This window comes from Primulina eburnea, chromosome 18 (assembly GCF_022965805.1).
Source record: "Primulina eburnea isolate SZY01 chromosome 18, ASM2296580v1, whole genome shotgun sequence".
Taxonomy (NCBI): domain Eukaryota; kingdom Viridiplantae; phylum Streptophyta; class Magnoliopsida; order Lamiales; family Gesneriaceae; genus Primulina; species Primulina eburnea.
In genome coordinates this window covers 27,414,736-27,430,636 of record NC_133118.1, presented here as the reverse complement: position 1 = coordinate 27,430,636, position 15,901 = coordinate 27,414,736, and the positions used below count along the sequence as shown (strand labels likewise).

At 35.9% G+C, this 15,901-nt stretch overlaps 1 protein-coding gene across 1 annotated transcript; it reads left to right on the top strand.

Moving 5' to 3' along the window:
• The first annotated feature begins 12,071 nt into the window (after nucleotides 1-12,071).
• On the top strand, nucleotides 12,072-12,773 carry LOC140819227 (sufE-like protein 2, chloroplastic). The gene has a single exon (XM_073179239.1). The coding sequence runs from the start codon at nucleotides 12,072-12,074 to the stop codon at nucleotides 12,771-12,773; it is 702 nt and encodes a 233-aa protein (XP_073035340.1).
• The last annotated feature ends 3,128 nt before the right edge of the window (nucleotides 12,774-15,901 follow it).

Genomic DNA, 15,901 nt, shown 5'->3' with positions numbered 1-15,901 from the left:
ATTTCAATACAATTCTGTTACAACTGATCTAATCTGTCGATATCAACATTATCTGCTCAAATATAACACATTCTCAATCATCAAACTTAAAATTGAATCCACCACGGTGCATTTCTGACCCTATCTGTGATTTCAGACTTGGACTATTCGATACAAACAAATCAGTTAATAACATAAATGAAAGAAAATATACCTACCTGGTATTCGGCTCTGACTGTCGATATCAATTCTGTTATACAATTCTGAAATATTCTGACATCACAAGATAATCAATCTCATACAAACACAAGATCACATATCTGTTACTTGATCTATGCTCTGTTCTGATTATCGAATTCAAGTTCTGAACATTCTGATCCAATTTCTGAACTGCTGTAATTCTCGAGTTCAGCTCTGATTCGGTTTGAACTGTATATAATCTCAACGGTTCATTATAATCTGTAGCATATACGGATTCAAAACAACAGTAATATCAAATCAGAAACGAAATATCAATATCCTATACAGATCTAGTGAGTTCAGTGAACTCATAAACAATGATTTCTGATAAATATCTTCATGTCATTCTAATCAACTGTTATATCCCATCTGCAAATAAAATATGCTCACAAACAATATAAGATGTCTCAAATACTGATTTAGAACAATAACAATACTCAGCAGATATAAAGCAACAGTCGAATAAAATAATCTGCCAAATCAGACAAAATACATCTCTGACAATTCTGACATTTCTGAAATTTCTGATCTTTCTGATATCGGTATCTTATCAGTAACTGATTACAATCTCAACTGTGTCAAACTCAATCGGTATACCAACTTCAGATATCGCATACTCTGAATATAATCTGATTCAAGCAAGATTCTTATTTGAATAATTTCTGTATACAATCATCACAGTTCTCAAAATATTTAATAAAATCTTCAGATATTCGATTCAATCAATGAGATGTTGTAAATATATCAAAATCTCATAGATATAACAAGCATAGAATCATCAGAACATCTCCGAAGATACTGAACCATGCCAAAGAGTATCACTAAATCAGATGTACTCCTGGTTGGTACACTTCTACTGATCTTTCAATTCTTTCAATTCATTCTGTATCATTTTGTACACTCAATATCATTCTGTACTGAATTCTAAAACAACAATCAGTATCTGATCTGAATTCAATTCTGAAATCTATCTTTCTGATATAAAGCAATTCTAGAATCCTATCTGGCACATCAGCCATTTCTTACATCATTGGCAAATCTGCCAATGTTAGGCTCGATTTCAGTACATCTACTGAATACATAAGGATACCATCTGTTCCTTTCTGTAAAAATCGAGTCATAGACAATCTAAATATCACAGGAATTCTAAATCTAGAATACTTACTGTGAAATCTCTAGTCATTAACCATATCTGGTCTGAATCTTGTACTCTCCTGAAAGGAATCTATAATAGTTCTGTACTTGTTTAGCATATTAATATCAAGAATGCGATCAAATCAGAAACACAAGTACATTATAATCTGACTCAATCTTATTCTCATCTTACTGTAATATACAAGATGTCACAGAAATCCCTGATATACATTTTTCTTTTCCAACAGGTAAAGACATCAATATTACAGTAATACAGACCCAACAGGTACATCATGTATCAATGCAACTCAGTCAAAGATAACCTTAAGAAATGCATTAGTATATATCAATACATATGCAACATAATCATAAAATATCAGTACCTGTCACTATGTCACTCAGTGGGTCCTGGGTCTATCCCTCGATCACATATCCAAATGGTCCAGCCCTCTAAGATCTTCGGGGACCTCTCTGTGGACAAACCTTAGCAAAATGCCCTGGCTGTCTACAAATATTGCATCTACCAAGCACTCCTTGGCATTGCTCTGGGGAATGTCTCCCTCCGCAAGTCCTACAATAGACTTCAGTATGGCTTGGACTGGAACCACTTGAACTAGAGGAACCACTTCTCAACTTCTTAAATGGCTTCTTTTGAGCTCTCAGCAAATCTGGCTTTCCACTCGTGCTACCACGATCAACTCGGAGAGGGGATTGCTGTGTCTGGGGTCGCTTCACACACAACCTTGTTAATTGTCTAATCAGACTTGCTTCAGCTCTCTTCGCTCTACTCAAGATATCAGCAAAATGGTAAGGTCGTTGCAGATTCATAAATGCAACTACCTCCGAATTCAACCCTCTGATGAACTGATTCACTATATCTTCATCATTTCCAGCTAATTGAGGAGCGAAACGCAGTAAAGTAGAGAATTTAGCAGCATATTCGTCAATATTCAATGGGCCTTATCTCAAATTCTCAAACTTTGCTTTCTTGTCCTCTCGGTACGAGGCTGAGAAAAATCTTCGATAAAATTCAGTTCTGAATATTTCCCACGAAATCATTGTACCTCTCTGTTCCAACATTCTTTTACTGGTAATCCACCAATTCCTGGCGGCTTCTCGTAGCTGATAAGGCACCATTTTAACTCTCTATTCATCCGTACAATCCAGTAGATCAAATAGTATTTCTATATCATCAAACCAGTTCTGACAATCTTCGGATGTCTCGAAACCACTCAAAATCGACGGCTGTAATAACTGAAATTCTTTCATCTTTGCTTCTAGCTGAGTCTCTGATGCATCTATCTGTTCAGACGAAGTACTGCCCTTTTCTGAAATTCTCCGAGGCGGTATATCTGAATATCAAACAAACTAATACACAATCTATATAATCTGTCTCAGCCCTCCTCTGATCATATACCTCTGATTCAGACTCGATTCTGATTCAGTCTTGGTAATTACATGCTGTAGTCAACTCAGATAACAAACAACATGTAATAGGGAAAGCAATAAATCATGCTAGCACACACAATGTAAGTCAACATTAACATAATTCTCATGCTAGCAATCACATGCAAGGAATGAAAAATTCAATCTACCCCGCTCATTCTCTTCTATCTTAGTCTAAAGGATCTATCAACTCTGACTATCTCAGTCTAAAGGATCTATTGCTCTGATACCACCTGTTGTGGGGATCCGGACGCTGATCTTTTTCTTAATCATCTTTGAGATTTAATTATCAATTAAGATAAAACAGGGTCTAAAAATTTTTCTTTTTAAAATATAAGTGCGGAAGGTAATGGAATCCATATATTATACAAACCAGTATAATAATACAAGTCTTATACAACATGCTTCTAGTTCAAACTAGTCTAAGGTTCAAATACCAAATTTCAAGTATTAACCAACTCTACAATAAGTCCGGAATCACCACGCTAAACTCGTCTTCTCTCATCATCTTCTGACCCCGAGCTTGTCCCACCTGTTGTCATGCACACATACAAAACAAGACAACAGCCGGATACTCCGGTGAGAATAAATCTCAGTATAAAACATGGTAAACATGCATATACATAAAACAAATCATGAAATATTGTATCATGAATCAAATTAAAGCAATAAATTTCATAATCTATGAAATTAAATCAAAATAAGCATGCAACTTAAATCAGATAAACATGCTACTCAAATCAAATCATAAAAACATGCTATCATGGCTGAAAGCAATAAAAGTGGGTTTCATAGTCTATGAAACCACATCCATAAACACATGCAGTTCTAGTCAAATCATGTCTAGACTCGACACAACTCTAACTCTAGGGATCCCGGTGTGAATAAGACGATCTATCACCTACCCTACCAATCGGGGTGACGGTACGTCTTATTCCTAGACTTCGGTCTGATCTATATCCACATCTACAATAGGAGACTGGTCTTCCCCTACGCTGTGATACCACCGAACGTCTAGAAGTTTGACTGTTCTGTCAAGAATCCCTATCTTAAAATGCAATGAATAACAAATCTGTAAACAAAGCGGTAGCATATCAGCATATAAACAAAGCATATTCATATCATAATATAATAATAATCTAGTATGTGATTTTGTTGGGAAACTCAAATAGGATCTTATTTGAGTCGTGTTTTCCCGATTATCACATGAATTATACCTTTGTCGTCCCGGTCTGACGAAGACGAAGTCTCGAAGTCAACTCTGTCCATATCAATCTGATAATGACAAATCACATAAATACAACATCAGTATATATTTCAATTCAGAATTTGTTCTGATCAATACTCAAATCGGTATACAATCTGATCAAAATCAACAGTATAACCATGAATCTCAATCAATATCATATCTGATCAAGCTAAATCAATACTGAATCTGATCAATCTAAATCAACTGATGTTTCGACGGAATAACAATACAATCTGAATAACCCCGTCAGTTCAACATCACAGATATAATACCAGAACTCATAATCTCAATATCGGTATATTCAAAATCAGTAATACACAATTCTGATATCAAAATCTCAGACAATATATTTCAAAAATCATAACAATTACATAAACAGTCTGTTCTTTAATCTGTCTTCAATTATACAATATCTACGGTAGTAGAAACACCATATCTGAATCATATTCGATTCTAGCAACATCATATTTTCAAAACATCTTAAAACGTAACAAAACTTACGTCCTTGTGTTGCTCGTAACGAAAGGAGCACGATACTGCGTTCGGATTCAAATTCTGATCGACGGATTCTTTGATATCACGAATTCTATGCTTGAAGAGTTTCCTTCCTCATTTTCGCCCCTTTCCTGAATTTCTGAGGTAAACGAACGTGTATTCCATCTATATATATACTGCATGCAACCTCCAGAGACGTGGCTTATTTTTCAAGCTGCACGTCGCACCGCGGGTGCGGTCATGTTTGCACCGCGGGTGCGCTGTGCCCACGGCATGCTTATCATTTTCTGAAATTCACGACCGCGGGTGCGGTACATCTTAGACAGCGGGTGCGGTAACACCACCGCGGGTGCGGTCTTGTTCTTACCGCGGGTGCGGTGTGGCTTCTGTAAAATTCCCCAACTCTCTGTCCATGCACCGCGGATGCGGTCTTGGTTGCACTGCGGGTGCGGTGATGCTTCGGCCTCACCTTCAAAATTTCATTTTTAATAACCGCGGGTGCCCTCCTGTTCTAAGCGCGGGTGCAGTCTTGTCTCAAATAAAAACTCTTATTTTCTCATGTCTTTTCTACCCCCATTGCGTATCATGCATTCTCATATCTTCCGAGTCTTACATTAATGACGATTAATAATCTTGGCTTATCAATTCTAAAATTCTTGGGCATTACAACGAACACATGAAAAACTAGAATACAAGATTTCTAACGAAAATCTAGCTACACAATAAAACGAGGGACACAAATAGTAGACGAAGACAAGCAAATAAATAAGAAGATTGCTTACTTGTTTCAAAAGGAGCATAAGCTCTTATGTCAAATGATGCGAATTCGGTTATGCAAAAAATAACAAACACGAACTAGACTCAGTCGTGCCCTCGATTCAAAGAACTACAAGATTCTATTTAACAAACACGAACTAGACTCAGTCGTGCCCTCGATTCAACGAACTACAAGATTCTATTTAACCTCTGATTTTTAAGCTTTGAAAGAAGTAACGTGTATTCGCCCTAAATCACGTGGTTTAGTAAAAAATAACACAAGAAATAAAAATCGATCTCAAACGAGCCTTCAAAGAACTTGTCTTTGACAATTCGAATAAAGAACAATCCATACACGCCACAAAGTTATTAAACTTTTATAAGTTTGATTATTTATAAAAACACAAAAAAAAATGTGGACAAAGCCCAAGCTTTTGGTTGAGAGAAAACTCAAAAAGTCATTCTATTATTATCAATAATCTCCTGAATAAGTGTTTACAAGGTGTTTTTATAAAAAAGGTAACAAATCATTAAAACTCAAAACTTAGGGTTTCCACATTGAATTCTGCATTGCGGTGAGCTGTGGCGGGTGTTTTCTTGTGGCGCGCCTATCTCGGCCTTGGGCTATGGGGCAGGAAAAAATCTCTGCTAGGGTGGCCATGGCTTGGCTCGGCGCACTGGGGAGGTTGATTCTGACAGCTAGGGCTTGCCTGCTTCGGTCTAGAGGATCTTTCATTGGTCCTTCAACACTTGAATGACATTATAATGATCGGAAACTTGATAGGCATGCACTTGATAGCTCGTTATGAATCCTTGACAAGCTTTCTTGAACTTCCTTCCAATAGGTAGATCCTAACGCCCGGTCAGATTCATATCAGGTTGTGTGTAAAAGATAAGTAAAAATACAAAGTGCATAATATTTATCCTTAATCGATTTAATAGGAAATTGATTGTGTTCAAAAACAGCTTAAAGATAAATCTTTTGAGAGATGATGTGCGATTTGAATAATTGATGAAGATTGATAAAAACATTAGCAGTTTTTCCGAGAAATCTTCATTCTTGATCCATTACTTCTTTATAGGTGTTGGCAGTGTTCTAAAAAGCGGTATGCGATATTCGGGTGGTTACCTACCGCCTAGCGCCTAGGCGACTAGGCTGGGGCCTAGGCAGTTTTTTTTAAAGCTTAAATTCATTAAGTGGTTCATGATTATTATGTTTGTATACTGTGGGACCCGGACGCTAATCAAGTTCTTAATCATCAGCGACTAGGCTGGGGCCTAGGCGGTTTTTTTTAAAGCTTAAATTCATTAAGTGGTTCATGATTATTATGTTTGTGTACTGTGGGGACCCGGACGCTAATCAAGTTCTTAATCATCATTGGGACTAATTAATCAATTATAAAACAGGGTCTAAATTTTTTTTTTTAAAATGCGGAACGTAGTGAAATCAAGACATATATACATATCAGTATATAAAATACCAGTCATGTATCATAAACATTTATTCAAACTAGAGTTTAACAACTAATATCAAGTGTCCAAACCCTATCTCAGATCAAAGTCCGAAGTCTCCACTCTAACTCGATCTCTCCTCATCTCCTCGACCCTGAACCTGTCCCACCTGTTATCAAGTACACATACAGACAAGACAACAGCCGGATAATTCCGGTGAGAATATAATCCCAGTATAAATCAACGAAACATGCAATCATATAAACAAATATAAAGCATGTAATCAGGTAACAGATATATTTATCAAACTCTGAAACATAATCAATCATAGACTGTCGACATATACGTGACTCCACGTTTCAGACTAGACTCAATCCTAGTCTAGGGATCCCGGTTTCCAGACATTGGCATTCTATATCGACCAACAGTAATAGAAAAGACTCCAGTTCTATCCACGTCGATATAGTATCGATCACCAGTAATAGAGAAGCTCTGGTTCTATCCACATCAGTATAGTATCGATCACCAGTAATAGAAGAAACTCTGATTCTATCCACATCGATATAACATCGATCAACAGTAATAGAAAAAGTTATAATTATATTCACATCGATACAATACTGATCACCAGTAATAGAATGAGCTATAATTCTATCCACATCGATAGCCAATTATCCAGTAGCAGACTATGGCACTTCCGCCAATACAATATCTCATGACATCGTGCAATGTGCCCGTGGTGATCCCACCACTATCAGGCACTTCTGTCATAAGACTACTCTTCTAATACCTGCTATCTATAATCAAGAGAACAAGTATATCAATCAAATCAATACAATATCAATGCAATAAAGGAAAGTATGTGATTTAGGGAAACTCAAGTCTAACCGACTCAAGTCGATCTCCCAATATCACATTGACTTATACCTTTCTTTCGTCGGTTTCTGGCTCAGTCGAAGTCCTGAATTCACAGTCTGTCTGGCAATGACAATATCAATAATCTCATGTCAATATACCTTTCAAATCAATATCAATCTGATCAATCTTGATTTAATTCAAAATCAACGGCATAACGGTACAAACTCAGTATCCCCGTCAATACCCTATCACCATATAACAGTTACAATCCATAACCCATATTCCATACAATCCGTAATTCAATCACAATTCAAATCTGTCTGGTATAAATCAATATACCCTAACAATTCATAACAATTCCATAATCAGTCTGTTTCTTAATCTGACTTCGATTCTATGATGTCTAACATGTCAAGAACAACATATATGAATTCCATTCAATTCTGACAATATAATAATTCTAAAACATGTCAAAACGTAATAAAACTTACGTCCAGTTGTAGCCTACGTTTCCAGGAACTCAATACCGAAGTCGGATTCAAAATCAGACGGACGGATTTCTCACAAAAGGCGTAAGGATTTTCAACTCTTTTCCAGAACCCTTTTCTCGATTCCTTGCTGCTAAAATATGAAGGAAACGAATGGCTCAACATATATATATATATATATATATATATATATATATATATATATATATATATATATATATCCATGCAATAACATGAGACGTGGCATAGCTCTTTGCACTGCACGTCACACTGCGGGTGCGGTCCTTGATGCACCGCGGGTGCGCTCTTGGTTCGGCAGCATTTCCATTTTCCGAAATTGCACGACCGCGGGTGCGGTACATGTCGAGACCGCGGGTGCGCTCCGACATCGCGGATGCGGTCATAGTAACACCGCGGGTGCGGTCTAACCATGAGCGCGGGTGCGGTATTGCTTCGGCAATACATTCTAAAATTCTAAATAAATGGCCGCGCATTATCTTAAATCGTGTCTCTGTTAGCCCTTTCGTAATCACGTTAAATTATAAGTCAATAATCTTTGATTAACAGTGATTAATTCTCGGGCATTACATATACAGTGGCGGATTCACCATATGACCAGGAGGGCCACGGCCCCCCAATTTTTTTAAAAAAATTATTACTATATAATATATATTTTATTATTTAGTATATATATAATTTGACCTAAAAAAATACGAAGTATCTATATAATTAGTCTAATGGTTAAAGACTTTCAAGGTTTATACATGTGATCCGTGTTCCATTTTTCTTAGGCGTTGTCTGTTATATTACTTTTAAATATTCTGTTTATTTTTTTAATTATTGTATTCTTATTATTGAAATTTATATGCAAACATATAATAATTATTTTCCTATTTTTGTCTGCGTGGGTTGGGGTGAGTTGGCCCCCCAAACTTATAATCCTAGATCTGTCCCTGTTTGTATATGAAATTTATATTATTATAAAATTTAAAATTGTAATAATAAATATATATTAATAAATTTTTATATATGAATCATCCACATCAGTTTACTACTTTACTACAACCGTTGTACAATGAAAATTAAATTTGTTCAACATTTTTTCCAACATAATATACTGATATTAAATCTAAACATCTAACTCTTCTAGTTCATCTCCATATTTTTCCAATACTTCTTCTGTATCGGATTCAAAATCAAAATCAATGGCTTCTTCCTCCTCTTCATCCGATACAAATTCTACTTCGTGAAGTTCCCTTATATTTTCAACATTTGTCTCAACATCTTCATCTCCACAATCAACAATCCATCCTTGTGCCATAGTTGCTTCACTAGCAAGTAGAACATCCACTCCTTTTTCTTCTTGTCTTCTCTTCTTGTTGATGATCTTGGCATTGAATTGAACATAAACTAAATTGTTCAACCTTCCGGTATCTAGTTTATTTCTTTTCTTAGTAAGGATCTACATTAAAAAAATATTAATATTTTTTTTTTTGAAGGTAAAAAATATTAATATTGAATACATATATAAAAATATATAATAATAAGTATAGAATAATCAATTAAGTACTTACTCCCTAATAATTTGTAATTTTTTAAGTGTAAACCGCCTAGGCGGATTTTTAATTGTAAAATCGCCCAGGCGGCTTTCGCGCCAGACGGTCGATTAATATGGTGGCGTCTAGAAGTTTCGAATAGCCTAAAATCGGGGCGGTTTTGCATCGCCCAGCGCCTAGGTGGTCCTAGACGGGGATTTTTAGAACACTGGGTGTTGGCCCCCAACGTCAACAAATATATCAAGTACTCTTATCCTTATTGTTTTGTCAAATATAGTAATTAAAATGAATGAGATACTAGCTGAAAGGAGTAATCAACACCAACATGTCTTTTCTTTTTTTTTTTTTCTTGATGACAAATTTATTATAAACTCATAGATAGATTGTTTGTTTTCAGAACAGGCTGGTCTTCAAGTTGATCTGTTATGTTCGAACAACTTGGTTTAAGTCGTGCTTATAAAGAAATTCTATCAGGTCGAAATAATTGAACAACTCGATCTGTCTATTCATTTTAGCTACTAACAACGTAGGTTGATCATCGTACTCATAATTTTGTTTAGTTCAGTTTAATAATATGCATTAATATAAGTGTGAGTTAGATCAGATTGGTATGTGATCACAAAAATTTATATATAAATTTTATCTTAACTAAAATAAAATCTCCCATGACTTGTAGACTCCTTGGTGTCTTTTCTCCTCGAGAAACCCAAAAAAGATCGATTTCACTATTATTTATATAAACATTAAAGCTACTTACATTTTAGGAGAACACTGGAAAACACTAATCTAAAATATAATGTATTTGGATACATATATATACATACATATATATAATTAAATAATGAATATTTTCGCAACAAACATATTTGGGAATTTAAATATTTGTTACTTTGTATATAATTTGTGTCAGTTTTGTCGTAGGTCAAATGTGCCGCCTATCAAATGGAGATTTAAGTAAGCCGTGACGTCACGCAAATGCAAATAAATAGAATATATTCATTGTGGGCTAACATGATTCATAGAATCCCATGAGATACTCTATTTATTGTATGAAATTGATCCAAATCAAACTATCGATAATCACTCTCAATGTTACACAAACACAAAACTTGTGTGAGATGGTCTCACATATCGTATTTTATGAGAGAGATTTCTTATTTGAGGTCATCAATGAAAAATATTACTTTTTATTCTGAAAGTTAGCAGGACCTATCTCACAGATAAAGATTCGTGAGACCGTCTCACAATAGACATACTTTATATCTTGTGTTAGAATCTATAAAAATCAATAAATAGTTAACTCGTACATTTAAAAAATAAAAATATACTTTTGCTACTATAGCACTGGTTGCTTTGGGATCTTGGTATATTCTTTTGACAATTGTGTTTTGAATTTGTGTTTGAATATATCATGATTATGAGTTTTTGGAAGGGTCAACAAATTTTTCGTGCACGCAAAATTGAAGTTTCATGAATAATAATTGAAAGTTTTGAATGAGATGTGTTACAATAGGATAAATCATTTTTGGATGATTATAAACTAAGACAAAAACATGTGTGAGACGGTCTCACGAGTCGTATTTTGTGAGACGATGTCACGAGTATTACTTTTTATGTTAAAAGTATTACTTTTATTGTGAATATCGGTAGACTGGACCCATCTCACAGATAAAGATTCGCGAGACCGTCTCACAAAAAACCTACTCTAAAACTAATTATAATATTCGGAAAAAAATTACATCTTCGGTCTTATAATTATTTACTTACATTTCGTTTTTTTGTCATATTTTGGATCGGTTCACGATCTTGATCCATTAACTTGTATTTCTTTTCATTCAATCATTTTTCGTCGACTTCTGACATAACATCAATAAATAACGACGTGTAAAATTACTTACGTCACCGATATCTTATCCACGTTTAAAATTATGTAAATTATAGGAATAAAAATGTAATGTCTATTGTAATTTACATTATGGATTTGGTCATCTTGTATGCCAATATTTTTCCAATCTGGAAATTTATTTTTTGACCGTATGAGCTTAGTTAACTAATTAACCACGGTTGGTTAATTTGGTTGTCCCGTGGCAAGAATTCGTCCTTATAAATAAATCTTTTTCTTTCTCTCGAGGTTTGCCCATGGACAAAAGGCCCGCAGTCCAAGGATCTCTAGGCCCTTCATCCATTCGGAAATCAGACATCTGTCATACTCGAGCAACTCGAAGTATACACACAACAAGACCACAAATCACACAGAGAGAGATATATGTATATTAATCTGCTGTTACACACATTTCACGCACACACCGGGGGCTGCTGCGCTTTTGAGTTTTGTTGTCTGCCGTGTTTATACAGATACTCCTCCTGGTGTGTGATAGTTTCCTCTTATTTTTTGGTGGGTTTTTGTTGTTGCCAAAGATGGGGTCAACAGTGCAAGGTTTCTTCTGCGTAAATCCCCGGATTCCCCTTCAAGTTGTTCGAACCAATCTCACGAAGATTGGTTCTAAAAACCCACGAATTTCCCGTGGTAACTTCCACATCCTGTCAAGAAAACGAAACCCACGAGTTCTTTCGGCCTCTTGTTTGACGAAAGGCGGACGTGCCAGCTTGCAAACCTCGAGCGTGTTCGAAAAGGTGCAAATTTTGGACTTCGAGTTCAGATCATTGCCCGAACCCTTGGACAGAGTCAAGAGACTGCTGCAATACGCCACCCTCCTCCTCCCGCTCGATGAATCTTCAAGAATCCAAGAAAATCGGGTGACGGGATGCACGGCGCAGGTGTGGCTGGAGGTGAAGATGGACCAAACTGGGCTAATGAGGTACAGAGTGGACAGTGATTCCGAGATAGCGAAAGGGTTCTGTTCTTGCTTGATTTGGCTGCTCGACGGCGCCGAGCCTGACGAGGTTTTGTGCGTGAAAACCGAGGATTTGGTGGAGATGAATGTGGGGTTGCCGAGTCGTAAATCGAGAGTAAATTCATGGCATAATGTGCTGGTCAGTATGCAGAAAAGGACTAAAGATTTGGTGATGGAGAGGGACAGGAAAGATCAATGTATGGATGGAACTTTTTCTTCTTTGATCATCGTCAAAGGAAATTGCAAAGAAACTATAGCTCGTTAATTGTTCTTAAACTTCATTTGCTTGCTTTTCTTAATGACAAAAATTAATAGTAATTGATAAAAGAAAGAAAACCAAAATATGGATAATACTATCTTATCAAAATTAGGGATGTCAATTTTTTCAGCGGTATGACGCCCATGGCGATAACCCAAAATGTGGTGGGGATTAATTTTGGGATCGAGAGATTTTTTTATCCTCGAAATAGATCGAACGAATATAAGGATATTATTCTTGTAAATTTGTCCGTCTTGATAACGATAATTTTTATATTAATAATAATAATAATAAGTTCAGATTCGAGAAACTTTTATCATGTCTCATTATTATTTTTTAAATGAAGATGTGGTTTTAATGATCCCGTGAGTTTAGGTTCCGGGATTCCTCGAACGCGAAAGAAACAAGGATGTGGACGAGGATACAATATGGGGGCGGGAATGGTGATATCAAACCCGTCTCCGTCTCGATGCACTATGTTGTATGTCCCATATATATAGATTTATATATGTTTTTCCATTGATTAATTTAATTTTTGGTATTTAATAAGTGTTTTAATAGAATAAAAAAATATTGCTAGTGGTTAATATATTAATGATAGCAATATATTTATAAAAAAAAAGATAAAATAATGTTAAATATAAAATTGTATTATATTTGAAACAAATGAAAGAAGAAACGAACTCTTTATATTTGAAACTTAGGGGTATTAACATACACAAACTAGTATAATTTATTAAATTTTATATTAACAATATTGAAGTATAATAATTGTTCATATTTTGAGACTTGAAAGAATTGTCTTATCAGCGTGAAACTCTATATTTTTAATATATATATATATATATATATATATATATATATATATATATATATATATATATATATATATATATATATATATATACAATGAGAATGAAAATTTTCATAAACTTAAATTAAACGAGTAATTAAACATCAAGCGTAGAACCTTGTAACCGAGACGAGATTTGTTGACTAATTTTGAGAAAAAAAAATAGGTCTTTCTGTGATACGATCTCATTCATAAGATGAGCCGATCTAATTTATATAAGGAGTATAAAATATTATTTTTTACATAAATTTTTTGTAAATGATTCAGATCGGATAATAGACACTCACTACAAGAAAAGTGGGTTTCCGTAGCGTGCAATGTGCGCCGCGGAAAGTTATCCCCATCTGCAATGCACGCTGCGATGCACGCTGTAAAGTTAAAAGTTGTATTAAGTTTGAAACTATTGGCAGTGTGCAGTTTATGCTTCGGTTTACTCTAATAACGGCGTGCATAGTGTGCTATTGATAGTTATTTTTCGGCAGCTTGCAACACACGCTATGGTTAAAAGTATCAACGTCGTGCAAAACAGGCTGTTGATATGTTGACCAATTGGCAGCGTGCATTGCAGGCTACGGTAAATTTATCAACGTCGTGCAAAACATGCTGTTGATATGTTGACAAATTGGCAGTGTGCATTGCATGCTGTGGTTAAAAGTATCCATGGCATGCACAATATGCTGTTGATGAACAATTAGCGGCGTTCATTGCACGCTGCGGTTAAAAGTATCCATGGCATGCGCAATATGTTGTTGATAAGGTGAGCTATTGGCAGCGAGCAACTGCACGCTGCGATCAAAAGTAGTGATCTATTTGCAGGGTGCAATGCAAGCTCTAGTTGACATGTTCAACATTGTACAAAGTGTGGTATCGATTTGGTTTATCAGCAACGTGCATCACATTAACGTTATTTATATTATTATGAACCAAAATTGAAACAATAATATCGAAACTCAATCACTTCATAATTCGGCCGAATTAGATCACTTCTACAATGCTGTAGATATTCCAATGTTTAAATACGTATGTAGGAAAATAAAATCAGAGACATATAAACAAGGTAGTACCAGCTATCCAGCGACGTATGCTGCAAAAGAAGATAAGTGAGCTTAAGGACTCGCCGGGAGTGAAGTGGTGGCAGTAGGAAACAAAAAAATGCGAACAGATTATGGGGATGTCAGAGCAGTAGGGGCAGAAGGTCGCAGCTCAGAAGAAGCAGGCTTGGCTGCTGGCTGGGTTATTCATCGGAATAGGTGCATGAGCTGGAACGGCAGAATTGGATTGCAGGAAACGCCTTGGTGAGTGCTTGGAAAGGCATAACCATGGCAAACACACGACCATGGAGGGTCGCGGCGAGTGGCTCGCGATTGCAGCTTGGGCGGCGTCTGATGGGATAGCAGATGGAGCAGCGAAGGAGTTTGGATGGGTCGTGTAAACAGAAGGCGAAGAGGCTGGCTGCAGGCGGATGATGAGACGACGGTGGTAGAAGGAGGCGACAACGGCTGAAGCTAGGTAGATGAGCGATGAAAAATTACGAAGAAGTTTGTTAAAATTCTGACGATGAAATTGTGGATTTGAATGCAAAGGTTCAAAAATTAGAATTTTAACAGAAGAGAAACACACAAATTAAGGGACGACGATTGAGGGTTTGGCGATGAACGATGGGAAAAATTAAAGAGAAGAATATTGGAGGGTTTTGATCGGAAAAAACAGAGAGGCGCGATTATTTGGGAATTTGGCGCCTTCTCAATTATAAAGTAATAATTTTATTGCAGCATGCATTGTGCGCGGTAAATATGATTTTTTACAGCTCACTAAATACACGCCGTTGAAACAAAATACTTTAACAGCACACTTTCCGGTACGTCGTTAATAAATATATTTACAGCGTTTTTGTTCTGCACGTCGTGGTTGGTGTAAGGTGCAACCACATTAACAGCGTGCATTTTAAAGCACGCCGTTAAAATTTTGATTAACAGCGTGCTTTTAATGCACGTCGTTAATGTTGTGCCGCAAAAAACTAGTTTTCTTGTAGTGACTTCTTACAAAATTAACACGTTCCAAATAGGTTTTGTGTTTTGAAAATTTAAAATTTCTTGCAAAATTTCTTCAAATTTTAAAAGAGAGGCTTATTTGATGGACATTTCCTAGTAGGTGGGGCCTGAGGAGGAGAACTGCAAAATTTGGTAGGAAATTTGTAAATTTGTTTAAATATATTATAAAATTCATTAATATAGTTAAATACGCAAGCATGTGGGGACATGCTAATTTTTGTACATTTATG

Bases quoted from the DNA above. Each gene is read 5' to 3' on its own strand.
- LOC140819227 (XM_073179239.1), top strand. From the start codon at position 12,072: ATGGGGTCAACAGTGCAAGGTTTCTTCTGCGTAAATCCCCGGATTCCC.